Source organism: Geotrypetes seraphini, chromosome 1 (assembly GCF_902459505.1).
Source record: "Geotrypetes seraphini chromosome 1, aGeoSer1.1, whole genome shotgun sequence".
In the NCBI taxonomy this organism is placed as follows: Eukaryota; Metazoa; Chordata; class Amphibia; order Gymnophiona; family Dermophiidae; genus Geotrypetes; species Geotrypetes seraphini.
The window spans coordinates 40204685-40232668 of NC_047084.1; the positions used below are offsets into that span (position 1 = coordinate 40204685).

Genomic DNA, 27984 nt, shown 5'->3' on the forward strand with positions numbered 1-27984 from the left:
AATTCCAAGTTTGTTTAGTTAGGTATTTTCAATTTCATTTCTTTGTTGTTCTGTATTGCTGGTTGATTTGATTCTGAATGTGTTTGACACTAAACTGTGCAGATTGCCTAATTTTTTTTAAATCTTGCTTTACTCCTGAAAATATGGAGCAGAGTAAGCAGGTGCTCCTAAACATTTGGTTTAGGAGCATAGGCACTAACATTTGAAAATGTTTGGGATGTTGAACTCACAAACTCAAGCCACCCCTCTTCATTAGAAAAAAAGGAAAAACAAAGAATGGTTGGGAGTGTAAGTAATCAGCCCATAATTAAATGTCAAGAGTAGGAAAGGGTAGGAAAGTCAGACATGACTACCCTCAACTCAATTAAACTAGATCATAAGTTCCCAACCTTTTTTGAATCAGAGCCCACATTTTCAGTGAATGATTCAATAGCGAGGACAAATTTCTTAAATTATGTTATTAGAAGATAACAATATTGATGTATTGCTCAAAGTGGAGGAGTGTGTGGCGCAGTGGTTGGATCTACAGCCTCAGCACCCTGGGGTTGTGGGTTCAAACCCCGCGCTGCTCCTTGTGACCCTGGGCAAGTCACTTAATCCTCCATAGCCCCAGGTACGTTAGCTAGATTGTGAGCCCACCGGGACAGAGAGGGAAAATGCTTGAGTACCTGATTGTAAAACCGCTTAGATAACCTTGATAGGCGGTATATAAAATCCTTATAATAATAATAATAATAATAATAAAAGTATGATTTTAAAAAATTATGTCATTAAAAAAAAAATGAATATATTATTAGTGAGAGAGCTGAGCTTGATGTGATGAAACTTCCTTCCAGTGTCTGCTCCTTCCTCTCTCTCCACTTCCCTTCAGCGTATGCTAACCTCTCTCTCCCCTCCTCACTTCCCTTCAGCATCTGTTACCATTCCCCCCTCTCCGTCCACTTCCCTTCAGCGCCACTCTTCCTCTTCCCCTCATTGAGCTACCTTCCTCCCTTTCCCTCACCTTCACGGACATTATTCATAGTTTTCTCTTTCCGAGGTGTCTGGACACGGCAAAGTTCTCATCAAGTCAAGCGCGACTGCCCTAAAGCTTCTCCTCTGATAGACTTCCTGTTTGGGGCAGTTGCACAGGACTTGGTGAGAAAGTTGCCATAGCGGCAAAAAGTTGAAGCGTCAAAAGTTGAAGAATCAAAAAAAAGACGACAGTGCTGCCATCAGTGGCCACTGGATTTGCCAATTGCTCAAGGGGGCGGTGGCTGGTCCTCAATGCCCCCTCAATATGACTTAGACACAAAATGCCCCCCTTAGACTTCTCAGCTCCCACCTACAAATCTGAACCCAACTAACCTAATCACCAACGTAACCCTAGCCATAAATAAAGTACAAGAAAGGGCAACAAAACGCCATCTTAAACTAGATGTCAAAAAACTAAGCTACTATGGTTCAGGCTGAAGGCACACCAAATCCCTAACTCCATCCCACTGACAAATGGAGTTAACCTTAATATCGAGAAATCTACCAGGGTTCCGGGAATCACCCTAGATAACTCACTGACATTTGAAAACCACATCAACAAGATAGTCCGTAAGTTATACACCACTATTTAAAAGCTGAGGATTAGATCCAATTTTCCCTGCCAGCACTAGAGAATACTCATCCAATCAATAAGTCTAGAGTACAGTAATGCACTTCTCTCAGGACTACCGAAGAAGCAAATGAAAAACCTTATCAATTACAGTCCATTCTCATTATTCATGCGTTCATGATGCACGATTTTGCCTATCCACAGTTGCATCAATTGCAACAATATGCCCCATTTCATGTGTTTGCGGGCCATGCTTAAAAAAACAGCTTTTTTGCTTTCACTTTCACCTTGTGGTCAGAGTTTGCTGCCAATATGGCCCCCAAGTGTCATATGGCCCCCAAGCTGCCAATATGGCCCCCAAGGTACTTCAAGTGCTGTCCCATGCAGGAACCTAACCCTATTTTCCCAATAGGACCCACTGTTCACTTTCCGTGGTTTTGAGACGGAACGTGTACTGCTGGAACCTAACCTCTATTTTCCCATAGGCTCAACATTTCATTAATCACGACTTTGCAATTCACAAACATTTTCAAAAACTGTACTAACATGAATAACGAGAATGGGCTGTAATACAGAACACATTAGCAAGCTCATATGCTCCAAATTGAGATTTGATCATGTCACACCACTACTGATTGAACTACATTGGCTCCCTGTTGACAAACAAATTGAATTCAAGATATGCTGCTTAGCTTTCAAGATCCTATATGGAGAGTCCTCTGAAAGATTCCCCAGTTATCTAGAACTACTGGGAAGACAGATCGAATGGTGTAACATTAACCGCTTGATACTATCCTTTCCATCTCTGAAAGGGATAAAGTACAAGAGACAGCATAACTCCTTTGGTTACCAAGTTGCAAAAAACCTGGAACACATTATCTGCAGAGATCCATACTACTCCCACATATGCACTGTTCTGCAAATCCCTAAAAAACATGGCTCTTCCCAAAAATCCTGGCCAGGAGCCTAGTCCGACCCAAATCTGAATAAGTACAATGTGAACATACCACACTGGTAAAAAAATACGGTATGACTCATATTGCACTGATTGCTGTTATTACCATATTGATTGCCTGCAGGTATAGGTGTACTGACCACTGTTGTTATATTGATTGATGTACTGTAAGTACTACATTGACAGCCGTAACTGCATTGGCTACTGTTATATCAAAAATTATATTGCTTTGATTACTTGCTGTAACCCGTCCTGAACTCCACTTAGGAGGATTTAGTGGGATATAAGACCACAAATAACATAATATAACATAACATGGGGAAAACTGATGTATTAGGATTCAGTCACCAAATTTCAAAAAAGGCAAGATTTGCTCAGTCTATAGAAGGCTGTTTCTTTATAATTCAATAATCAACAGTTAGTCCATCATTATTTACTTATCCTTTATTGCAGTATAAATTGCTTGCCCCAACAATTGTATGCCCGACAGAACCCGTTTCGCCTAAACAGGCTTTCTCAAGGGTTCCAACAGGGAGCACTGCACAATATAAATACAAAATTATTTTATTATCACATAATTACCCTAAAACTGCATTTTAGCTCATAAATTAATCTAATCATTGTTATTAAAATATAATTGAACACATAAATCTAAAATTATTTTGAAATTTACATATATTCGTAAACCCTCTCCATGCCAAAATTAATTTAAATATCATAAATTATTAAATTAATGCATTTAATCGCATATTTATCAAATTGAATTCATAGGATATACTTCACATTGACAACAAAAAACATCTAACATCAAATGGATAATGGATAAAAAGACCACTATATAAAACCTCATAAATAAATTAGTCTGAAAATGCCTCCATAATGAGGATCACCTAATTGCTTATTAAAATATGTTTTATCAAAAAATCTTTAACCACATCAAAAATAAACCAGTGTACTATATAACATCATAAATATTTAAATATTTAAACTCATGATTTAATAAACTAATAATATAAACCTAGATAGTTTCAATTAATTCATAAACATACCTAAATATATTATTATGTTACAATTAATATCTTCATATTAAGTACTGATCACTCCTTATATTAAATAGTGAAGTATCTGAGCCACAGGATTCTATGACTACAACAATTCATGAATTAACAAACTAATTAAATATAATTAAATCTAAACCCAAGTACTATTAATAAATTCATTAAATATTTACAATATATAAATAGTTTTAAAAAACCACTGAAAATTTAAAATGAATAAATAAATAGAAAGGCTCATAATTAATTAAATCTAAACACAAGTGCTATTAATAAATAGAATTGATTAAATCTAAATCCAGGTGCTTTTAATGACTACATCAAATGTTTAAAATAAATAAATAGTGGGACTGCTCTTAAGCTAACAATAAACTCTATCAATTCATGATGAATTTTGAAAAGGCTCTGTCTAAGCCTCTTAGAATAAAATAACACTGAAAGCACTGTGCTTAAAACAGTGTATTGTTGATGACGAGTTCTAATGCGGCTCTATCTGTAACTCATACAGGAATCCATAAATAATAAATAATACGGGCACTAAGGCCCTACGTTTAAACCAGAGCCTTATTCTTGATACAATCACTCGATGAACGTTTAAACCAGAGCTTTATTCTTAATAAGTTCTAATACAACTCGGTAAATGATTCATATAAAATGCCGCTGGTGAAATAAATACATATACTTTCTAACACACCACCTAACTACAACAATTCATTTAAAAACCATACCACTATTACTCAAGCAACAAAGACTTCAAACATCCTTATTTAAACAACTTATTCAAATGTACCGACCTGATTTTTGGTGTCCTCTCATTTAAGGGGCAGGAGCAGCTCTGCGTGAAGGCACTATAGCCTGGCGCCATTTATAATGTAAAGCGCATGCGTATTGAAAGGGTCACGACGTGACCCAAACGTGCTTACTGAAGCCTAATTAATCAGTGCGTAACAATGCATCTGCCTCTGCTAGCACATGCGCCACTCACCATCACATACAAACGCCATTTATAATGCAAAGCGCATGCGTATTGAAGGGGTCGGGGGTCACGACGTGACCCAAACATGCTTACTGAAGCCTAATTAATCAGTGCGTAACAACGCATCTGCCTCTGCTAGCACATGCGCCACTCACCATCACATACAAACACCATTTATAAAGCGCATGCGTATTGAAGGGGTCCAAACGTGACCCAAACGTGCTTACTGAAGCCTAATTAATCAGTGCGTAACAACGCATCTGCCTCTGCTAGCACATGCGCTACTCATCAACACATATAAACGCATTCACCTCCCATACGGCAAAAGATGCCACGAACCTTCCAACATAGGTGTCTGTTGCATCTGGAGTACTGTGTCCGCATCTGGAGTACTGTGTCCACATCTGAAGTACTGTGTCCGCATCTGGAGTACTGTGTCCAGTACTGGTCGCCGTACCTCAAGAAGGACATGGCAGTACTTGAGGGAGTACAGAGAAGAGCAACTAAACTGATAAAGGGAATGGAAAATCTCCCATATACCGACAGGTTGAAGCGGTTGGGACTTTTCTCACTGGAAAAGCGGAGACTTAGAGGAGACATGATAGAAACCTTCAAGATCCTGAAGGGCATAGAAAAAGTAGACAGGGACAGATTTTTCAAATTAAGGACCACCACATGTACAAGGGGGCACTCGGAGAAATTGAAAGGGGACAGGTTTAGAACAAACGCTAGGAAGTTCTTTTTCACTCAGAGGGTGGTGGATACATGGAACGTGCTTCCAGAGGCTGTTGTAGACAAGAAAACATTAAATGGTTTCAAAGAAAGTTTGGATAGATTCCTAGAAGAAAAAGGGATTGAAGGGTATAGATAGGTATAGACCACTACTCAGGCGATGGGCCTGATGGGCCGCCGCGGGAGCGGACCGCTGGGCAGGATGGACCTATGGTCTGCCTCAGCGGAGGCAACTTCTTATGTTCTTATGTTCTTATAGGCTTTCCGTAACAGTCTCAAAGCCATGCACAGATCTCATTTGCCCTCCAAAAAACAGGACCACTTCAATCCATAACAATCTCAATCCCAAGTATAATCCTTGATTGCACTTCACAAATATATAGCACTCTAAAAATTATACAAGACCCTCTCAACCATACAAAATAATACAAAATCCGACCAAACCACACTCTCAATCCAAACAACCCTCACACATCCAACCCTCCCAGCCATACAAAAACTCCAATGTTCAATTTAAGTTAACCTCAATTACTAAACACTCTCCCTCATATAATGCAAACAACTAAATAACTACTAAAAAATACATTGGAATAATACAAAGAAGTGCCATACTAACCATAATAAGTAAATAAATATATATATACATACATTACGCTACAATCATGTATATACCCATTACAGTGCATTAACATATAAAACTTATATAAAAGGTTTCCAATCAATATATCCGTTTAATCCATTGGGTTCTACTGAATTCAATAAATTCTTTTTGTAATAACTTTCTTCTCCTGTCACCTCCTCTTTTTTCTGATTTAACATGATCCACTGCTAAGCATTTCAAATTTTCAAACTTGTGTTGGTATTGAATACAATGTTCCACCATGGGTTCTGAGATTTTGGAACATTTGATGTTGGACTTATGTTCCAACATCCTTATCCTGAAAGCTCTGGTAGTCATTCCCACATACAGTTTGTTACAAGGACAGATGATGACATAAATAATATAGGTAGATTTACAATTCAGGAAATGATTTATTCTGTATTCTTTGTTATCACTTGGATTCCGGAAGAATTTGGTTGGCACGCATATATTGCAAATATTGCATGTGAGGCATTTAAAAAAGCCAATTGGTAAATTACTGTTCTTCTCTAGACACAAATTCTCACCAGACTTTAAAATTTCTTTTAGATTCCTACCCCTCGAGTAAGCTATTCTCAAATTAAGATGTTTCATAGCTGGGTGTATGGTGATAATAACCCAAAATTTGTGTAATGTACTGGAAATTACACCACTCAAATCATTATGTCTGATGACACATGTTACAGTTGTCCTCACTAGTGTTTTTAGTTGTTTTCAATAGCAACCACTCTCTATTACAATATTTGTCTCTTTTAAAAGCTTTCTTCACTATCATCTTAGGATACCCTCTGGCTAATAATTTCCTCTCTAGAATTTTCCCTTGTCTCATAAATCTGTCATCATCTGAACAATTTCTTTTTAATCTAATAAATTGTGAATAGGGAAGACTATTTTTCAATTTACCAGGATGATTACTGTCATAAGATAAAAGAGTGTTTCTATCCGTGACTTTAATATGAACATCAGTTTTAAAGATGTTGTGTTGTTGTTGGATTTCCAAATCTAAAAAATTTAATTTCATAGTAGATGACGGCAGATAAAGACCCGAATGGTCCATCCAGTCTGCCCAACCTGATTCAATTTAAATTTTTTTTTTTTCTTCTTAGCTATTTCTGGGCGAGAATCCAAAGCTTTACCCGGTACTGTGCTTGGGTTCCAACTGCCGAAATCTCTGTTAAGACTTACTCCAGCCCATCTACACCCTCCCAGCCATTGAAGCCCTCCCCTGCCCATCCTCCTCCAAACGGCCATACACAGACACAGACCGTACAAGTCTGCCCAGTAACTGGCCTAGTTCAATCTTTAATATTATTTTCTGATTCTAAATCTTCTGATAGTAACATGTAGAGTAAGTCATTACAAAAACCAGATTTTCATGACAGGAATTTAACCAGTCTAAAAAGCTCTTCAAAGCATTTTCTGGACCCTTCCACAACATAATAACATCATCTATAAATCTGCGCCACAGATAAATATATTGTGAGAAAGGTGACTTATTAACCCATTCTGTTTCAAACTTCGTCATGTATAAATTTGCTATTGAAGAAGCAAAAGTAGCTCCCATCGCTATTCCTTTTTTTTTAATGTAGTATTTATTTTCAAATATAAAATAATTCTCTTTCTTTGCTATTGATGTTAATTGCACCAAAAAATCTGTAGGAATGAGATGAGGTCTTTCTCTCTTTTCCAAAAATTCTTTCACCACCTCAATCGCCTCATTCTGCGGTATTGAGGTATAGAGAGATGCCACATCGAAGGTGACCATAATAAAAGGGAAATCATCCTCTGGTATTTCAGCTAGCAAATTTAATACATGGCTAGTATCTCTAATGTAAGAGGGACTGTTCTCTACCATCAGGTTCAAAAAATGATTCACAAAACAAGATAGAGGTTCCAGCACAGATCCTTTAGAGGACATAATAGGACGTCCCGGGGGATTTTCCTTATTCTTATGGATTTTAGGTAAAGTATAGAAAATCGGTGTAATTGGATGTTCATTTACTAAATATCTATGGTCTCTTTCTGTAAGGAAACCCATCTTTTCTCCTTCTAATATGATTTTATTGATCTTACTCATTAAACATTTAGTGGGGTCCAGACTAGTGACATGATAAACTCATGTATCCAAATCAAAGTGGATGATATTCGGGGTGGGGGGTTGGGAGGGGGGGTCCTATGAAGAGGCAGCATCAAAAAGTTGAGATGGATTTGAATAGTTATGTTAGTGAAGTGAATGTTTGTGTGGCTGATCATGAGTTGCAATTGAATGTTAGTAAGACTGAGATAAAGATTTGGAGTGGTGAAGATCATGAGAAACTTCCTGATAGGTTTAACGATGCTCTACCTTGGTTTGAATAAGACATAGGTGGAGGTATGGCCAGTAGGAGAAAGGAGGGATTGATGCCCCTGTATAAGTTTCTAGTGAAACTTCATTTAGAATATTGTATATAATTCTAGAGATTGCACCTTCAAAGAGATATAAACAGGATGGAGTTAGTCCAGAGGAAGGCTGCTAAAATGGTCTTCATCATAAGGTGTATGGGGACAGACTTAAAGATCTCAATATGTAATCTTTGGAGAAAAGGCGAGAGAAGGGAGATATGATACACTTTTAAATATCTACATGGCATAAATGCACATAAGGCAAATCTCATTTGAAAGGAAGCTCTGGAATGAGAGGACATAAGATGAAGTTAAGAGGTTATAAGCTCAGGAGTAATCTAAGGAAATTCTTTTTTACAGAAAGGGTGGTAGATGTGTGGTATAGTCTCCCAGTACTGATGGAGGAGACAAATACTGCGTTTGAATTCGAGAAAGTGTGGGACAGGCATGTGGGATCTCTAAGGGAGAGGAGGAACATAAGAATTGTCATAGTGAGACAGACTGAAAGTCCATTAAGCCCAGTATCCTGTTTCCAACAGTGGCTAACCCAGATCCCAAGTATCTAGCTAGATCATAAGTAGTAAAACAGATTTTATGCTGCTTATCCTATAAATAAGCAGTGGATTTCCCCAAGCCATCTCAATAATGGCCTATATACTTTTCTTTTAGAAAATTAACCAAAACATTTTAAAACCCTGCTAAGCTAACTGATTTTACCACATTCTTCGGCAATGAATTAGCCCTGGAAAAGAACAGACACTCTCAAAAAAATGACAATTTTAGGGGTGGGGGTGGGGCTAGGTCACACTTTCAAAACAACTTAAACACCCTTTTGAAGACCCCCCCCAAATTGCTGTTTCAGTCTGTCAGCCTTATACTCACTGTGCAAAGTGGTGCCTGGAATTGCATAGAGAGAAGTTGAAACTGCTTCAGGGAGATCTTCTGCCTCAACAAGCAAGCAAACTGGACTGTTGATCTTTTGACTGCCCCCCTCCCACCGTCCTGACACCCACAGCCGGGGCCTCCACATTCTGGGACACCTCACAGACATGCATGGCAGAGTAAACGCAGTCGGCCCTGATCCTGTTGCCGTGGAGCCACACAGTTTGTGCTTGAACCACTAGTGGATGAACCTGGGGTAAGCAAGCTCCCAAGGAAACAGTCCCTGAGCCCCGACCTGAAGTGCCTGCTGTCCAGAGGGGGTACTGCCCTTAAACCAACCCCCTGGAAGCAGATTTAGCATCACGTCTACGATCTCCCGCAGTCAGAGCTGTCCCCATTGGAAACCTCTGCAGCACAAGGGCCGAAAATGCGATGGAAAGGACTAAATTAAAAAAAAGAAACCAACAACAAAAGCATGAGCAAAAAAGATGAGCTCCTACAGTCTGGCTTGTAGGAAAGAAACTGATTTCCTGGGGAGCCAGTGCTGAAGTAAGATGGGAGGAGCTCAAGACTCTGTGTTATGAGGCTTCCTACAAGCTCTGGTGAGTATGGGAAAATAACCCAGTCCAGGAATAGAGTGGGATTGTAGAAGAATCCAGATATTCAATACTGGTGCCTGAATTAGGCCTGACGAATATCTGGGTGTAATTCAGCCTACAATTGTCAGTGACTTTAACACTACTGACCACCATAGGCTGAATATCAGGGGGCTGTTGCTTGATAAGCTAAAGGGTTTTTTTCCCCTCCATTTTATTACTGTCATAGCTAATATAAACTCAGGGCTAGATGTAACCTGTGTTAACATGGGTAGGAGAAAGAGGTGCTTTTGGATAATTATAACATTTTATTGGTTTCTGTCAGTGGCATAGTAAGGGGGGATGCGGGTGGTGGTCTGCCCTGGGTGCCATGTTGGTGGGGTGCTGGCACCCCTTCTCCTCTCCGCCCCCACCTCTTCCCACACCTCCCCTTGCCACCTGCATGCCTCCTTTCCTTCCCCTATACCTATAGTTTGCCACGAGCAACAACTTCAACGTGCTCCTTGCGACGGTGTTGTCTTTCCTGCTGATGTACCTTCCGTGTGCCACACATAGGAAGTGATGTCATAGGGGTTGCGATGGGCCAATGGGGTTGTGAGGAGCACATTAAAGTTCTTGTTGCTTGCGGAGGGAAGGGAAATGAGGTGGGATAAAGGAAGGAGCGGTTGGGGTGGGGGGGGGGCCCTTCACCCGCACTATGCCACTGGTTTCTATGATCAGATAGATTTATAAAAGGACTTGCAGTTGTTGAAAAGTAATTCTGATCAACTTGCTTATTTCTGCCTTCTTTCCTAGGAAGTGTGTAGAGAGCTCTGGTGCCTCAGTAAAAGTAACCGCTGTGTTACCAACAGCATTCCTGCAGCCGAGGGAACACTTTGCCAGACCGGGAACATTGAAAAGGGGGCAAGTTCAGCTCTTTATTATGATACAAAATAAATTCATGACCAGACCAATAAAAGTCTGTCCGAAACTAGGATTGTGCACTTGTTTCATTCCATTTGTATCCTGAACTTTTTTTTTTTTGGGGGGGGGGTTTCCTCCTGTGTTGTTAATGGTTCATAGTCAGATGTGCGCAAGACAAAAGCGCGCGGACAAATGCGCGAAGACAAGTGAGCGCAATACATCTGAGCACGAAGACAAGTGAGTGCAAAGTCAAGTGAGCGCAAGATAAGTAAGTTCTAGCAAAACCAGACCTTTACCTATAATGGACACAGTCAGGCAGCGAAAGGAAGGCAGGCTGTTCTGAGCACATATATAAGGAGGAAACGTAACCATAGTAACGAAAATGCATTCACGTGACTTATATTCAAAAATGCATTCACACAGGTTTACGTGAACATGGTGAACGTGCGCGTGATCGCGCTCCGCCATTTTGTGTTGCGTGTGCTCAATTTTCATTGCACTCAGTTGTCTTTGCGCTCAATTGTCCTTGCACGCAATTGACCTTGCGCTCATTTGTCGTTGAGCTGAATTGTCCTGCGTGGAGTTGTCCTTATGCGCAATTGTCTTACGCTGATTTGTCTTCGCGCATTTGTCCGCTCGCTTTTGTCTTGCGCACATTTGACTTGCCACCGTTGTTAATAGTGTATACTTATCGCAAAGAGTGTACACTCTTCATGACAAAGCCTTCTGAAATGAAAATGACTAAAAAGTTAAACAAACTGAAAACAGCACAGGAAACAAAACAAAAAGAATTGTTTTGTATGGACTTATCTTTTCAAAATGAGATACAAAACAGCCAGTGAGCCAAAAGATCATCTACATATCCTTAAGAAACAAAAAGTTTAATGTCAACAAGGAAGGCTAACAACTTTTGTTTCTTTTCTTGAAAAGATTTGTGACAGAGAAAAGTGTTTTATAACTCAGGACCAGAGACAGAATCCATTGAGAAATGTGTTCATGGGAAGAGGGATGATAAGGCAAAGTAATTATAATGTACATTTCCTAATGGCTCTTGGGAGACTGGCAAACAGAGCCTCAATAAATGCTAAATCAGCCCCTTGAAGTGACTGCTGCTAGCTGGATTAAAGCTAACAATGATTCCTGTCATTTATCCTCAGTTCTAACTCCTGCCCTGTTAGCTGGACTAGTATCTGGAGAGATTAAACTGCATTTTAACATGCAATTTGATGTTTAAATAAAGAGAATGAAAGCTTTTAGGCAGCTGTCACAGTTTATTAATCCTTGCTGATGGTTTCATTCAGGGCCTACTGTCATGTAGATAGCGTTTCCATGCTGAGATGGAAATGTTGGTAAACCATGTTAAATAAATTAATTGAAGGGATTATTTTGAATGAATAAAAGGATTTTTCATGGTCGGAGGGCACAAGAATACTACTTTTTAGTTGACGAGAGAAAAAGTTGCAGGTATTAATCTTCTATGTAAAATACTGCCATATTTTATTAGCATATTAGAAAATGCTAGAGCAGTGGTTCTTACCCTATCCTGTGGGATCCTCAGCTAGACAGGTTTTTAAGATATTCTTATTGAATATACATGAAAGAAATTTGTGTATAATGGGGGAGACAGGCGTGCAAATATGTCTCATGCATACTCATTAGGGATATGCTGAAAACCCGATTGGCCCCCAGGACCATTGCGCTAGAGGCTTCTTGCTTAAAACGACAATATAGGTTTATTTTAGAAGCTTGGTTAGTCATTGAAGAGTGGAAATGTACATTAATATGCCTTGAAATATACTATATTCCTTGAAAATCAGAGTTTACTATAAAGAAATGTTTTAGCTTTTTTTCTTTACACTGGACTGTTAGTCTGTAAGCAGGCTATAAATGTTGTTTTTGTTTTAAACTTTATTTAAAGCAATGTAGACCAAACCAAATATATAGCACAGAGTAATACAGGAACGAGGTACTTGTGTTTTGTATGGATTTGTTCTTCTATACATGTTTTAAATATATAAATAGTCTTTCCTAGAAAAAAAATTATTTTGGTGATTAGTGTTATATTTGCATTTTATGAAATAGGCAAAATTGAATACGAGCACCTTACTTGTAAACAAATCTGTTCACTCACTGAAACAGAATACCATAGGTGTCAGCTCTGAAAGTCTGTAAATTCAAGGCAGCAAACTGCATGATGCAGAGCTACAGCAAAACACAGGGAAGAAGTACTTCTGTATTTTAACTACTGCTCTCAGCAACCTGCAGCCTGTCGAAATAAATACAGGAGAGGGAATTGTAGCCTACAGCTGCCAGTGAGGAAGGCAAGTGCAGCAAACTGACATTGACAAAAGGAAAAGACAGCTTCAGAAAACTATTGGCGTGACAAGTTGACCTTAGAGTGTTGCCAAAGTAATCGCAGTTAAGAAGAAAAAAAAAGACATATTGGGAGAGGAATAAATGGAACAAAGGAAGGAGTGAAGGGAATGGAAAGGGGTCAATGGTTAGGAGAGACAATGCTCTTCTGAAATACTGGAAGAGGCAGAAAGGAACTGTAAAGGGAAGAGAGGCTGGGTGATGGGGACAGGGACTGATAGTGGAGCTGTGAGGGAGGAGTAGAGGGTGAAAGGAATTCAGGAAGAGAGCATGGACTATGGGGGGGAAGGTTGCTAGCAAAAGGAGACATAACCTGGAAGAGATGGGCAGGCAAAGGGGATATAAGGTGCAAACCCAAGAGATAGAGAGTAGCTATGTGAGACTGGGAAAAAAGCAGCCTAAGGGAATGAGGGAGTCATAGTGGAAAGGACATGAAAGCGAGGAAGGAGTAAGACTAGAAAAAAGTGAGATAATAACTCATTCTAGATTTTTTTTTATTTTATTTTAAAATTTTTATACCACATATTACCTATGTGGTTTACAAAATGACAAACAAATCATCATAAACTCCATACACAAACAGTACCAATTCCCTTTATCTCCTTTTCTGTTGCTTTTATCAAATTGTTTAAAAAAAAAAATCTCAAGGAAGGCCTGTTTTGGCTTTTTATATGACAAAGAAGGTTATTTTTGAAGGGTTGTACAGCATAAATTTGTACACATAAATAATGGGTTTAAATTAAGGATGGGCGTCAAAAAACAAAATTTAATCGCAATTAATTGTGTGATGAAAAATTTTAATTGAATGATTAATCATGCTTAATCACAACATGTGAAGGTGAAATATGAAATTGTGTTGGGAAGGGGCAGGACACAGCAGGCAGCAGCTGCAGACAGCTTGTGGGAATTGCAGCCTCTGCTGGTAACCCTATTGAGGTAAATGTGAGGAGGTAGGAGAAGAGATGCTGGACTGCAGGATAAACAAAGGGAGAGAAAGAAATGATGGACAATAGAATGGAGTTAAAAATTTTGATCAGAGTTAACAAATTTTATCAGAGTTAAAATTTTAACAAATTAATTGAGTTTATAGTACACTAAGGGGAAAATTCTAGAAATGTTACCTAGGCACTCTACTGGTACCTAAGTTAATTGACAAATGCCATTTAAGAACATAAGAACATGAGAAACGCCCTCACCGGATCAGACCGAGGTCCATCTAGTCCGGCGATCCGCACATGCGGCGGCCCATTTAGGTACTCCTTTTTGGAGACCCGGATTTACCGTATCCCTCAGTATGATATGCAAGAAGGTGTGCATCCAACTTGCGCTTGAATCCCAGTACAGTAGTCTCCTCCACAACCTCCTCCGGGAGTGCATTCCAAGCACCCACCATGTGCTGTGTGAAACAGAATTTCCTGACATTTGTCCTAAAACTGCTGCCACTCAGTTTCAGTCTATGTCCTCTTGTCCTCGTCACATCAGAATATTTCAGTAATGCTTCTTTTTGGTCTATTTTATCAAATCCTTTTAATATTTTAAAAGTCTCTATCAAATCTCCTCTTAGTCTTCTCTTCTCGAGGGTAAACAGCCCCAGCTTCCTGAGTCGATCCTTGTAAGTCAAATTTTCCATTCCTTTGATAAGTTTCGTGGCTCGCCTCTGCACTTTTTCCAGCAGAGTAATGGCAAAAAACAACAAAGTTAAATCGCCTACTGGCACCTAAAGGATAAGCGCTGGAATCGTGCATATGTAGGTGCTTATCGCCACTAAGGGCATGGCTAACACTGGAAGTAGCAGTAGGTGCCATAAAGCGCCTATGTAGTCGTGATTCGTGACAAATATAGACACCGGAAATGTTGGCCTGGAAAACCCTGGCCTGCATTTCCGTGCCTACACTTTACTTGTCTCTGGCCTGGCTCCCCAGAATTACCAATGTAGTCTCTAACAGTTATAAAACAAAAGCAGAAATAAGGAAACAAAATCCCACAATCAATATGGAAACGCTGCAATTGCTTTTGTGCTAGAGAGACGCTGTCTTTGCATTTTAAGATTTATTTTACCTACTGTGTTCCTAGATTGTTATCTACAGGGCCGCCATCAGAAATTTCTGGGCCCCTTACTGAGCAATCCTATTGGGCCCCCCCCCACACACCCCTCCCCCCCCCACTTTTGTCCGGGGGGGGTGCTATCAGGAAATCGGCAGGGGACAAAAAAAAGTATGACAGCAGTGTTTATTGTTGTGCACAGCAGAAGAATAATACAGGAATTTGTGCTATGGTGGCCTAGGACCAATGTTCCCTCTAAGGATTGATGAGGTGTGTGCAAAAAAAAATATGCATGAGCAACAAGTTACATATTCCACAAATTTATGAGCAGGCGCGGAGGACGCATTTTTAAACAAATGTAGTTTATCCTTGTACTCCTTATGTAATTTTAATCATCTATGGATATTTTTGTATGTTTATTGTTCAAATGGTTTTATTTATTTCCCCAAATTTATTTTTGTTATACGCATTGAAAATATTTGATATTGCGTTTAAATCAAAATCTCAATAAACTTGAAACTTGAAACGAGTGCCCGTGAGATTGTGGGAGGGTTAAATACTCAAAACTTAGAAGAATAACAATTTACTTAAAGTTTTTGCTTCGCCAGCTTTCTGGTATCTTTACATACAGTGGCGTACCTAGCATATGTAACACCCGGGACCCATCATTTTTTGGCACCCCCCCATCTGTAAGAAAATCATGATTTTTAGTAACAAACCACACGTCACACATGAGTACCTAGGAAAAGGCAGCATCTTACAGTGAGCAGTGAGCAGTACATCAATACACCCATTGTAAAACTAAACAAGCCAGACCAGCACAGATCAATCCTACATCGTCAATCCTAACAGAAAACCATGTCTTCCAAACACACAGAACACAGAAAACACCTTCGCCTAGTATGGAATATGTCATCACAAACTAACCCATCCCCCTTTTACAAAACTGTAGTGTGGATTTTAGCCACTGTGGTAACAGCCCTGACGCTCATAGAATTCTGAGCATCAGAGCTGCTACCACCACGGCTCGTGCTAAAAAACGCTCCACAGTTTTGTAAAAGGGGGGATAAAATATTAATACACAGTTTCAACGCTCTAGCTCAGAGATGCCCAAACTTTTTGGGCTTGCAAGCTACTTTAAAATGACCAAGTCAAAATGATCTACCAAAAATAAAATTAAAAAACACAAAGCACACTATACGCTGAGAAAATGTTAATTATCATTCCTATTCTGGGTTTTTTTCAAAGAGAGGACTAATAATAACAAGAATTCTTGCTATTCTATACCGCTCTCAGAACCCTGTAATGTTCAAAACACATAAGTGTCCAGACATCACTCGTACAGGTACATGGTATCTTTCATTGAGCCGGTATTTTTATGTGCAAAGCTACAAATGTGCAAGAAGCTGTATTAAAGTGCTACGTGAAATAAATAACTTTAAAAGGTATCAAAAATTCGCACTTAGCTTTTGTATGAGCTTGATTTGTAGTAGATCATTGTAGTTAACAAAAAATGGCTAAACGCCCATTAGCCATTTTTTGTTAACTACAATGATCTACTACAAATCAAGCTCATACAAAAGCTAAGTGCGAATTTTTGATACCTTTTAAAGTTATTTATTTCACGTAGCACTTTAATACAGCTTCTTGCACATTTGTAGCTTTGCACATAAAAATACCGGCTCAATGAAAGATACCATGTACCTGTACGAGTGATGTCTGGACACTTATGTGTTTTGAACATTACAGGGTTCTGAGAGCGGTATAGAATAGCAAGAATTCTTGTTATTATTAGTCCTCTATTTGTTTGTTTGTTTATTTTGATTTGCTCAAGAGGACTTAGTCCATTTTTTTTCAAAGAGGTCAAGGCAGATGACTCTATGCATTGTCACCTCAGTAACAACCATACAAAAATAGACAAATATACCCCCCATCCTTTTTATTAAACCACAATAGCAGTTTTTAGCGCAGGGAACTGCGCTAAATGCCCAGCGCTGCTCTCGACGCTCATAGGCTCCCTACACTAAAAAACACTATTGCGATTTAGTAAAAGGGGGCCATAGTGCAAAATATAGACAGCATATATAAATTCAGACACATTTTGATCACTAAATTGAAAATAAAATCATTTTCCTACCTTTGTTTGGTAATTTCATCTGGTTGCACTTTATTCTTTTGACTGTGCATCCAATATTTCTTCCCTTCTTTCAGCCTCCTGTATGCTTCCTCTCCTCCAGACCTCATTCCCTTCCTCAACTTTTTCTTTCTTTCTCTATGTCTGTGCCCCATTTTTTGCTTTGTTTCTGGTTCCCTGTCCCCCCCCCTTCTTTCTTTCTTCCTTCCTTCCTCCGTGCCCCATTTTTTGCTTTTTTTTCCTGGCTCTCTGTCCCCCCCCTTCTTTCTTTCTTCCTTCCTGCCTCCCCCATGCCACCACCGCTGCGGAATAGGCTGCTGCCGCTGCCGCAATCTTCTGCACGGGGCCGATCAATTCTCGCCGCCCGACGTCAATTCTAACGTCGGAAAGGACATTCCGGGCAGCCAGGCAGCGATTGGCTAGCCAGAACGTCCTCTCGACGTCAGAATTGACGTCGGGCCGCCGCGAGAGTTGGTCGGCCCCGCAGGGAAGAGAAGCAGGGAGATCAAAGACACGGTGCCGGCCTGATCCCGATGGCAGCAGTGAGAAGGGAAGGGAAGCAGGTTGGGCACCACTGCTCTAGACGAGCTGCGAGCCGCACGCTAAGGAGAACAGTTGACCGCCCCCCCCCTTGGTACGCCACTGGAGCAGCAGCGTGTCTGGCCGGCTCATTCGTTCAAAGCCGCGGGTGGCGGCTCCTTGCGAGATCCGCGCCTGCGTCTGAAGCCTCTCTGATGGTGTGACATCAGAAAGGCTTCCGATGCAGGAGTGGATAGCGCAAGGAGCCGCCAACCCGCGGCTTTGAACGAACGAGCCGGCTGCTGCTCCAAAAGAAAGAAAATGATCGCCTCCAGACTGCGGGCCGCAAATAAAACCTGGAGAGCCACACGTGGGCTGCGTGTTTGAGACCGCTGCCTTAGAGGGAACACTGCCTAGGACCTTGGGGGAGCCCGGGCCCCCTGTCACCTCCGGGCCCCTGAATGCAGGACTGGTAGTACTGCCCTGATGGTGGCCCTGGTTATCTACTGGATGTATATTGTACCCCTGAAGCTGGCTTTTACAACTGAAACATGGACCATGTCGGGTCTGCAAGATAGACTGGTTTCAACATACTGATTCAACACAACATAGATAGTTTCCATCTATTTTTTTCAACACAGATTGATTGTACTCAATACATTTTAGATTATCTCTGATTGATGTGCACAGTTCCTTCTCCACTTTTTCATTGCCTCTAACAGTTACTCAGGTCAAAACATCTGAGTTGAACTTTGCCTGCCTAACTGTAGCAGCTGCAGTGGTAGAGGCAAATGCATTTGGGCATCACTGCTTCACTTTAGACCTCCTCAACCTAGTTGGGCTTATGACTTTTATACAGTACTTCCTAGCCATCCTTGCTTCATCTTCCTGTATCACTTTCCCCTTTGGGAGAGACTATGAGTTTTAAAGTGGTTCTGACATTACATGGAAGTATCCTTAATGGAATGTGATAGCATCCTATAGACTTCCTCAAAGTCTTGCTACAGTTTCTCTGCATCAGGAGAAATTTCAGCCTCCAATCAGAGCTTGGAGGGGGAGGGGGGGCTTGGAGGCCTTGGAGGCCATGAGCTCTGACTGGCTACAGCAAGTGGTCCTGTTTGTTAAACAGATGCCAGCACTTGAAGTGCTTTTCTAGGATCTGGGAAGTTATGTGGGGAGCTCCATGACTGGGGTCTAAAGGCACAAAGGTGACCACATGCCAGCAAAAGGCTCTTCAATCTCTGGGAGTGGCCATGATGAGGTGGAAGACCTCTCAGTCACTCAGTGACACTGGCTCAGAGGCAGAGACCCCATTTCCAGAGAGGAAGAGGAACATGCTGCAGTCATATGACTGTTTCAGCAGGAATAACTTTCCTGCCTTATTGATTTGGTGTCCGAGACCCTTTCCTCAGCCTCTGTAACCTAAAGGTGGGACCCAAAGCACTTAGTCCTTCAGAAGACACTCTTCCATATGATATGGAAGGCTCTAGATGGAATCCTATGAGGGTCTAAGGTACTGGATGAGGTGGAAAGGTAGAGGTGGAGAAGTGGATACTTTGGTTATGGCTGTGACCAAGAAGACAAAAGTCTCCATGGAAAGGGGCTTAGCTCTTAAGGAGATGCATAGGAAGAAGGTGGAAGAGCATTTCAAACTAGCCTTCTCTTCCACTACAGTGGGCATACAGGTTGCTAGATCCATGTTGCTAGATCCATGTTGGTCTGGTGACAATAGCTACCAGAATCCCCAAAATTGACCTAGTTGAAATCAGCAGATGTCCCCTACAATTTGGTGTGAGTAACCTCCCATTCAGTGGTCTCACTTGTGGTGACTTGAAAGTGACTTTGTGTCACAGAGTGGCAGAAGTAGGCTCCAAGAAATGTTAGAGTCAACTTACCTTCAAGGGTCATATTCTTTTGGGGGAGGATCTAGAGAAGTTTGTCCTCCCTCATTTCATGGAAAGCTCAGATCTGGGAGGCTTGACCTTTCTGGCTCCTCAGTTATACCAAAAAGGGTACCAGCATATCTCCTCATTTAAGCCCCATCTTAGGGGAGGAGGCCAGGTTTGGGAAGATAGGTGTCACTCTGGGCCTTCTATGACCCCCCCCCCCCCAAGTAGATCCATAAAGCTGGGACCCTTTCATGGCTCTAAGATGTCAAGAGATTCAGGGACCTCTGGTTCTGCTAGAGGCTCTAGAAGTACAAAATAAGTGTGTACTGGGTCCCTCACTGGATTTGGTAGATTGGCCCTTTTCAGCCATGGATGGGCTCATGTCACCTTGGATTAATGGGTCTTTGAGGTGATTAGTTGAGGTTGTGCCCTGAGGTTTGCTCATCCAGTCCTGATGTCTTCATAGTTTGCCCTGTGGCTCAACTGCAAAACCCCAGATCACCTTGTCACTCTCTAGCATCTGCTAGATCTGGGCACAGTAGAACTTGTCAGACCAAGGTCAAGGTCACTAATCCATTTATTTAGTGATTCCAAAGAAAAATGGCTCCTTCCGGCCCATCCTTATCCTGAAATGGGCAATGCCTGCCTCAGGGTCCTATGCTTTTGAATGGAGACATTAAGATCTGTGATTGCCTGTGTCCAACCAGGTGAGTTTCTGACCTTCCTGGATCTTACCTGCATTTTCCCATCAGGGCAAACCACAAGCATGTCCTGTGTTTGTGTTCTAGGCCGATATTTTCAGTTTTGAATTCTAAGATTGGATTGGAAACAGCCTCTTTTACCTTCTTTGGTGGTAGTACACTTGCACTGCAGAGCATTTGAGTCCATCCCTACCTGGATGATTGCCTCGCCCAGTCTGACTCCAAAATGGATTCCAAAGCCATCATGTCACAGATCATCTTGCTCATGGAACAATTGAGCTGGGTAGTGAATTGGGCAAAGAGCCAGTTCTTTCTCTTTCAGAATTTAGAATACCCGAGGGTCTAGTTTGGTAAGCCCAGGGATGGTATTTTTCATGGACATATGGGAAGACTGGAATCCCCAAGGTACAACCTATGCAGCGTGGAAACCCCACAGGTCTGGGACTACCTCCAGCTTCTTGGATCCATTTACTTTCTGAAAATCTATGCAGAATCAGTTACTCCCATCTGGCTTTGGCACAAACATAGTGGGGGAAGACCAGTTACTCGTCGACTCCTCAGTAACACCTAGCTTCAGCATGTCAGATACATCTTTTGCCGTGGCCTCCTGGAGAGTTTCTGGGATCCAATAGGGCCTTTGTCTGACCACTGCTCCTGGCTCAGTGATAATGTCATGGGTTGCAAGGTGAATCTAGCCTTGCTTCTCTACAAACACATCTTGATTATGCCTTACCAAATGTTCCAGGTCAGCTCTCAGGGAAGAAGAGAGCTGATCATTAAAGGGAACTTGTAGGGGCACAAGTTCAGTCATGACCTCTGGGCCAAAGCCATCCTTCTGGACTAATGCTGCGGTTGGTGTTGAATTGGTTTGAGTCATTTTGGGGTAATCGTTCTTTCTGCGTAGAAGTGAATGAAGTAAAATCAAATTGGGCGTCTTTGGTTTGTGGGTTCCACAGGGATCTGCCTTGTCCTGTTTAACATTTACCTCCTTCCGCTCTGTAAGGTGCTGCATATGTTAGTTGTTAAGTTTCACCTTTACGCTGATGACATTCAATTTCTTATTCCTATTCAAGGATCACAAGATGAAGCTTTATCACACCTGAATGATTGTTTTGGTGTTATTCAGGACTGGATGTTTCAAAATCAATTAAAGTTAAATGTCACTAAGATCAAAGTGTTATATATCGGTTGCGGGAAGAACCTGGTATCGTGTCCATCTGAGATTTCCCTTGCAGGTGAGGTTGTCCCAGTGCGAAGGCAGTTAAGGTATTTGGGAGTTATATTTGATTCTACTTTGTCTTTTAATGCCCAAATTAAGGCAGTAATATCTGGTGTGTTTTTCAAGCTACATCTATTGCAGAGGTTGCATGATTATCTTTCTTACAATAATTTTCAAAATGTTATCACGATAACACCTCTACTGGACTATTGTAATTCCATTTATTTAGGTTTACCTAAATGTGTCTTGTGTGTATTGCAGCTGGCACAAAACACTACTGCACGCCTTATTGAACATACTTTGAAATTCAATCACTTTACTCATACTTTGAGAGCTTCATTGAATACCTGTTGGTATGCGGGTCGAGTTTTAGGTCTTTTGCATGATGTTTAAGGTGCTTCATCATAACTGCCTTTCAAGTGTCTGTTCTCTTTTACTGTAATATTGTCCCCTTCATTCCCCCCTCCCGTGAGCTACAGTCTTCAGACAGTTTGAAACTAGAAATTCCGTCACTAATGGCAGGGCCCGGTGCTTTGGAATGCCTTACCTCTGGTGCTGCGCCAATCGAACATTCTTTGGCATTTTAGAAAGGGGGTGAAAACTGTTTTATTTGACGTGCTTTTTGGTGCTAGTCATGTGACAGTGTGAGTTAGTGCTGCTTGTTTACTGTTTTCTGCTGTTTTGTAATTGTATTTTTTAATGATTTTGTATGTGTTTATTGTATCCCGCTTAGATTTGTGGATAGGCAGGTTATAAATAATTTAAACAAACTCAATAAACATATGCCGTTTCTTTTAAGAAAACACTCGCTCAAATAGTTTTTACCATTTTCCTGAACTGCAAAATACTCAGTGACTTTTTTTATCTCAATGGGTAGTGTATTCCATAATACCAGATCTGCATGGTCAACATGACATGGCGAGAACCTGAAAGTCTAACCATATTCAAGGCAGAAACTTCAAGAAGCATCTTATTCACAAACTATAATGACTGTGATAGTTTATAGGAATGCAAAAGAGAACTCAACACCACCGAACTCTTATTGTTCAAAAGTTTAGAAATCAAATGTAGAACTTTAAATTTAATACGTGATCCAATTGGTAACCAATGCCTTCTCCAGGCAGTTTGGCTACTTCCCCGGCTTTCTTTAGTCTGTCCTGCATGGTGAGTATGTACTCAGCCAAATTCATCCCTTAACTGGGGTCTTCCTCCCAGGCTTCTCGAATACCATCCAGGATTTCTCTTGTTCTCTGCCCATACAATAATTCAAAAGGAGAAACCCCCATTGAACTCTGGGAGGGGACTTAGGCACCTGAGCCAATCAGCCTCTCTCTTCCAGTGCATTCCTGGGTACACTGGGAAGAGGCCTAAGGCCCCGATTAGCCCAGGCACCTAAGCTCCCTCCCATAGGATGCACCGGGAAGGGGAAGGCCTGCCATTTTGAAAAGAAATGGGCCTGCTGGCGGAAGGGAGAGAGCATTCCTCCTGCTGGTCTTCTAAACAAGGTACAAAGGGGGTTGGGGGTTGGAGGGAGGACTGCCCACTAGACCACCAGGATTGGTGTGGTGGAGGGCTGTTGGGGGGGAGCTGATGTCAGAGGGGTACTAGGAGGATCGTGGGGGGTGGTGGCACAGTAGACCACCAGGTTTGGTGTGGTGGGAGGTTGTCACAGAAAAGCTTGCTGTCAGGGGGTCTCCGACCCTGAAGCAGGAGGGAGTGGGTATCCCTCCCGCCGATATTCCACATAGGGTGGGGCTAGGGGTGGGGCATCAGCAGGGGGCGGCAATGGCAGGGGGGCACTAAACCACCAGGCTTTTTTGGACTCCATTTAGGAGGAATCGGGTCCATTCATAGTGGTAGGTCTGAGCTACTTTATTTTCCTGTCAGTGCCCGAGCCAGGCACTGACAGGAAAATAAGGCTATAACAGCTCAGACCCTTCCAGTAAATATCGACCCCAATTCCTTGTAAATAGAGGGGTGTTCTTTTTGAGAATCACCCAGAGAGATCATTTAAAATATCAATGACCCCGTTATACTACATTTTTTTTTTTTATATATTAACTTTGCTCTTTTGCAGAAATAAATTTTATCAACTGCTGAGGTTCAAAATAAACATGTCTATTCCCCTGATAGACCATCACACATTTACAGGGGTATCTGAGTACGAACGTAGCACCCAACTGTATGACCCTCGGTCTCAAAATGAGAAACTGTTTTCTTCTCTTTTGGGTCAGTCTTGACACATCAGGATACATTCTCACAGTTTTTGTCATAAATGGTATATCCTTAAACTTAAAAAACATCTTAAGCATCCATTCTCTATCAGAGTCTATAGCAAACTGTACTAGCAGCGTCGCAGTTGCCAGTGATTCATTATCCGACCTCTCAAGGAAACTACAGTTTTAATATTATTGACCTCTTTGTACTACATTTGCATAGTATAATTGTATCCTGCTAGAAAACATGGAAAGGACCACTGTGAGCCGTTTTAATAAAGGCCATCGTTAAAAGCACGGTGACTTTAGAGAATCCGGCTCTCAGTTACAATGAGGTTGCAGTAGACACAAACAAGTATGGAACCCTCCAAGTTGTAGTTTGGAAATTGCTTCCAAATACCCAAACACAATTTTTTGCATATTGCAAGATTTTAATTAGTTGTGATTTTTCATTATTCTTAGCACCTAGATGGTTACTCAGATATCAGATAATAATAGTCCTTTATTATGCTGCCGTCCTTTCATCTCCTTCAGGCTGTAACACCTCTACTAGATTATCAGGATATGTTTACAGCATAATATTCAAACTCCTCCACAGATTTCTGCTCTTTCAGACTTCTCTCAGATGTAGCCTCTACAGCAAACCTCTGAAAACCAATTCTTACTATTCAGTGAGGTTTTGTTTTGCCAACATTTCCTGAGCCTTTCAGGAAATTCCTGAAGAGCACCTCGTACTCCTCGCCATCTAAAGGGAATTCCTTTGTACCATTTAATTCTATTTACTTGCAGAAAGCGTGCTACAAGCCATTGCTTTCAGAACAATGGTTCTCAAACCTCCTCATCTAATCTGTTTTTCTGAATGACTCAATCAGTATACATGAGATATATGCTTACAGTAAAGATGGCACGTGCAAATATATATTAGACAAGAAAACTGTAAATCTGAATAAATGAAAGTCCTCTTGTAAGGAAATAGAGAAGAGAACTCAGTGACCTGTATAAAAAGAGGTGGTCAAACTCTACAGCAAAAATCGCCCTCACTAGTCAGAAAAACTCCATTTCTAATCAAAACTCTCCAAAATAGTGATGAATAATGCAAACCATTTGAAAAATACAAAGCTCTTAAATATTTATTTATTTAAAGCATTTTTAATCCGCTTTTGACCAAGGTGGCTCAGAATTTTCATACATAATAAAATAAGCATTGTAAAAAGAGACATACGGTACATCAATTAGAGGAAAATACAAAGTTACAGTATTCTTTCTTCATATCCTCAACATAACTGCACCCAAACTAATTATCAAGTACCACAATTGTTCAATTTAATACAGCATTTTTCAGTAAAAACATTACTCAACAGCTGTTATATATTCATTTTTTAAAAAGGCTTGAATAAACAGATGGGTTTTAAGCAACTTCCTGAATTGCAGGATATTTCTACAAAGACGTAACGTTCCTGACAAGGCATTCCACATCAGTGGTCCGGCTGAAGAGAAACAAGAGCTCTTGGTTCGTACATACCGGATATTGTTCTCTCTCTTTGTGTCCAGCAACAAATGATTCTCTAATCTCAGCTTCCTTGGTGGAATATAAAACGTCAAAACATTTTTCCAAATAATGTGGCAGGAAATCATAAACACCCTGAGGAAGTGATCAGGCAGAGTACGGTACAGGGATTCAAACAGGGATTGGACGGATTCCTGAGGGATAGGGGGATCGTGGGATACTGAGAGAGGTGCTGGGATGTAACACAGGTATAGAAAGCAAACCAAGTAATAAGTATAGAAATCCAACCAGGTCGTGCATGTGCAAGACCAGAGGGTTAAGACTTCGATGGGAAGATAAGACTCAATGGGAAACCAAGGTGGCAAGGGGGCCCCTTCTGGTGACTCAGACAGGCCGTGACCTGTTCGGGCCGCCGCGGGAGCGGACTACTGGGCAAGATGGACCTGTGGTCTGACCCAGCGGAGGCACTGCTTATGTTCTTATGTTCTTATGATGTATAAGTTTCAAAACTTTAAATTTAATACGAAATGCTCTGGGCAGCCAATGCAGACTCTTCAAAATAGGAGAGATATGCAAGATAGACTCACTGAATTGTATAGAAGGAGCCAATATTCAGACTGTGGGGAAACAATTTGACTAATTACTGCGATCAGCGCTGACCACAGATAGTCACTGCCCGGCATTGAATATCCAAAGCCACATTAGGCTTTTTATCGCTGGCTGAACTGGTTCCATGGCTTCCTTATATCCCGCACTTATCAGGTACGTTTTAATTATGAGCTTTCAAACACCTGGAGCAACCCATCCGGTGTGCCACAAGGGTCTCCACTATCTCCATTGCTCTTCAACGTCTATATGTCCTCACTGGGCACGCAGCTAACCCAGCTGGGAATAAAATGATTTAGTTATGCAGATGACTTTACGATTATCATCCCATTCGCTAATTCTGTCTCTGAAACTATTCCCAAAGCTTCAGAAGCCATAAACATGATGGAGCACTGGATGACAAACTTTAGGCTCAAACTTAATTCAGAAAAAACAACTTTCTTCGTTGCTTCGCCACATCCGCTTGACACCAGATCACCACTATGTATCAATAAACTTAGTTACCCTATCCAGCCCCCCATTAAGATACTAGGTGTAACTTTGGATCAATGCCTAACCATGAAAGACCAGGTAGACTCCTTAATCAGAAAGGGATTCTTTACTATCTGGAAACTCAGATCCATTAAAGCTTACTTCAATACATCGGCATTCAGAACCCTAGTCCAATCCCTTGTATTAAGTCTACTTGACTACTGTAACATCGCTTATTTAGCAATTTCCCAAAAGAATATGCAACGTTTACAATTGATGCAAAATGCAGCAGTCAGACTGATCTTTGGGCTGAGGAAGTTTGACCACGTGACACCCTACTACCGGCAGCTGCATTGGCTGCCAATGGCGGCGCGCGTAAAGTTTAAATTTGCCTGCTTCTGCTTTAAAGCACTAAACGGACTTGCCCCTAAATACATAACTGACCTTTTCTTCTTCTCAGCCAACAGACACAAGAGAAGCTCACATTCCAATTTCGTTTCCCCCCCAGTTCGAGGTTGTAAACTGAAAAAACACCATGAACACCTTCTCTCACACCAAGCAGCATCATGGGGTAAAGACCTAGAACAATTGCTTTCACCCACTACTTATGGGGAATTTAGGAAATGTCTAAAAACACACTTGTTCCTAAAGCATCTAGACAACTGATCCTCTCTTCTCTCTCCCCTCTATAGCGATTAACTTGTCCTTATGATCACTCTCTCCTCAAAAATGAATTTCCTGTCCTATTAATTCTCTTTCTTCCTCCCCTCTTAAACATAGAAACATAGAAAATGGTGGCAGAAAAGGGCCATAGCCCATCGAGTCTGCCCATTCCAAGTACCCGCCCCCCTGAATTTACTCCCTTAAAGATCCCACGTGAGCATCCCATTTTCTCTTAAAATCCGTCACGTTGCTTGCCTCAATCACCTGCAGTGGGAGTCTGTTCCAATGATCTACCACTCTTTCGGTGAAGAAGTACTTTCTGGAGTCGCTGTGAAACTTCCCTCCCCTGATTTTCAGTGGGTGCCCTCTGGTGGTCGAGGGTCCCACGAGACAGAAGATATCATCTTCCGACTCATTGCGACCCGTGATGTACTTGAACATTTCAATCATGTCTCCCCTCTCTCTTCGTTCCTCAAGTGAGTACAGCCGCAATTTTTTTAGTCTTTCTTCGTATGTCAGATCCTTGAGTCCCAAGACCATCCTGGTGGCCATTCGCTGAATTGACTCGATCCTCAATATGTCTTTATGGTAGTGTGGTCTCCAGAATTGGACACAGTACTCCAAGTGAGGCCGCACCATGGATCTGTACAATGGCATGATGACTTCAGGTCTCCTGCTGACAAAACCTCTACGGATACAACCCATCATTTGTCTTGCCTTGGAGGAAGCCTTCTCCACCTGATTGGCAGCTTTCAAGTCGTCACTAATGATCACCCCTAGATCACGCTCTGTTGTGGTCGCAGCTAAGGTCTCACCATTTAGTGCATAAGTTCTGCGCGGATTTCTCTTGCCCAGGTGCATTACCTTGCATTTTTTAGCATTGAAGCCCAGCTGCCAAGTCGTTGACCATCTTTCCAGCAGCAGTAGGTCCTGTGTC

At 41.3% G+C, this 27984-nt stretch overlaps 1 protein-coding gene across 5 annotated transcripts in view; it reads left to right on the plus strand.

The window, feature by feature from the left end:
• The window catches only part of ADAMTS6 (ADAM metallopeptidase with thrombospondin type 1 motif 6), a 662036-nt gene that overhangs the window by 390181 nt on the left and 243871 nt on the right, over window positions 1-27984 (plus strand). For all 5 annotated transcript variants that reach the window (XM_033930281.1, XM_033930272.1, XM_033930267.1 and 2 more), the window contains one exon: window positions 10599-10706. In XM_033930281.1, coding sequence (XP_033786172.1) covers window positions 10599-10706 — 108 coding nt within the window. The remainder of the gene's footprint in view (window positions 1-10598; window positions 10707-27984) is intronic.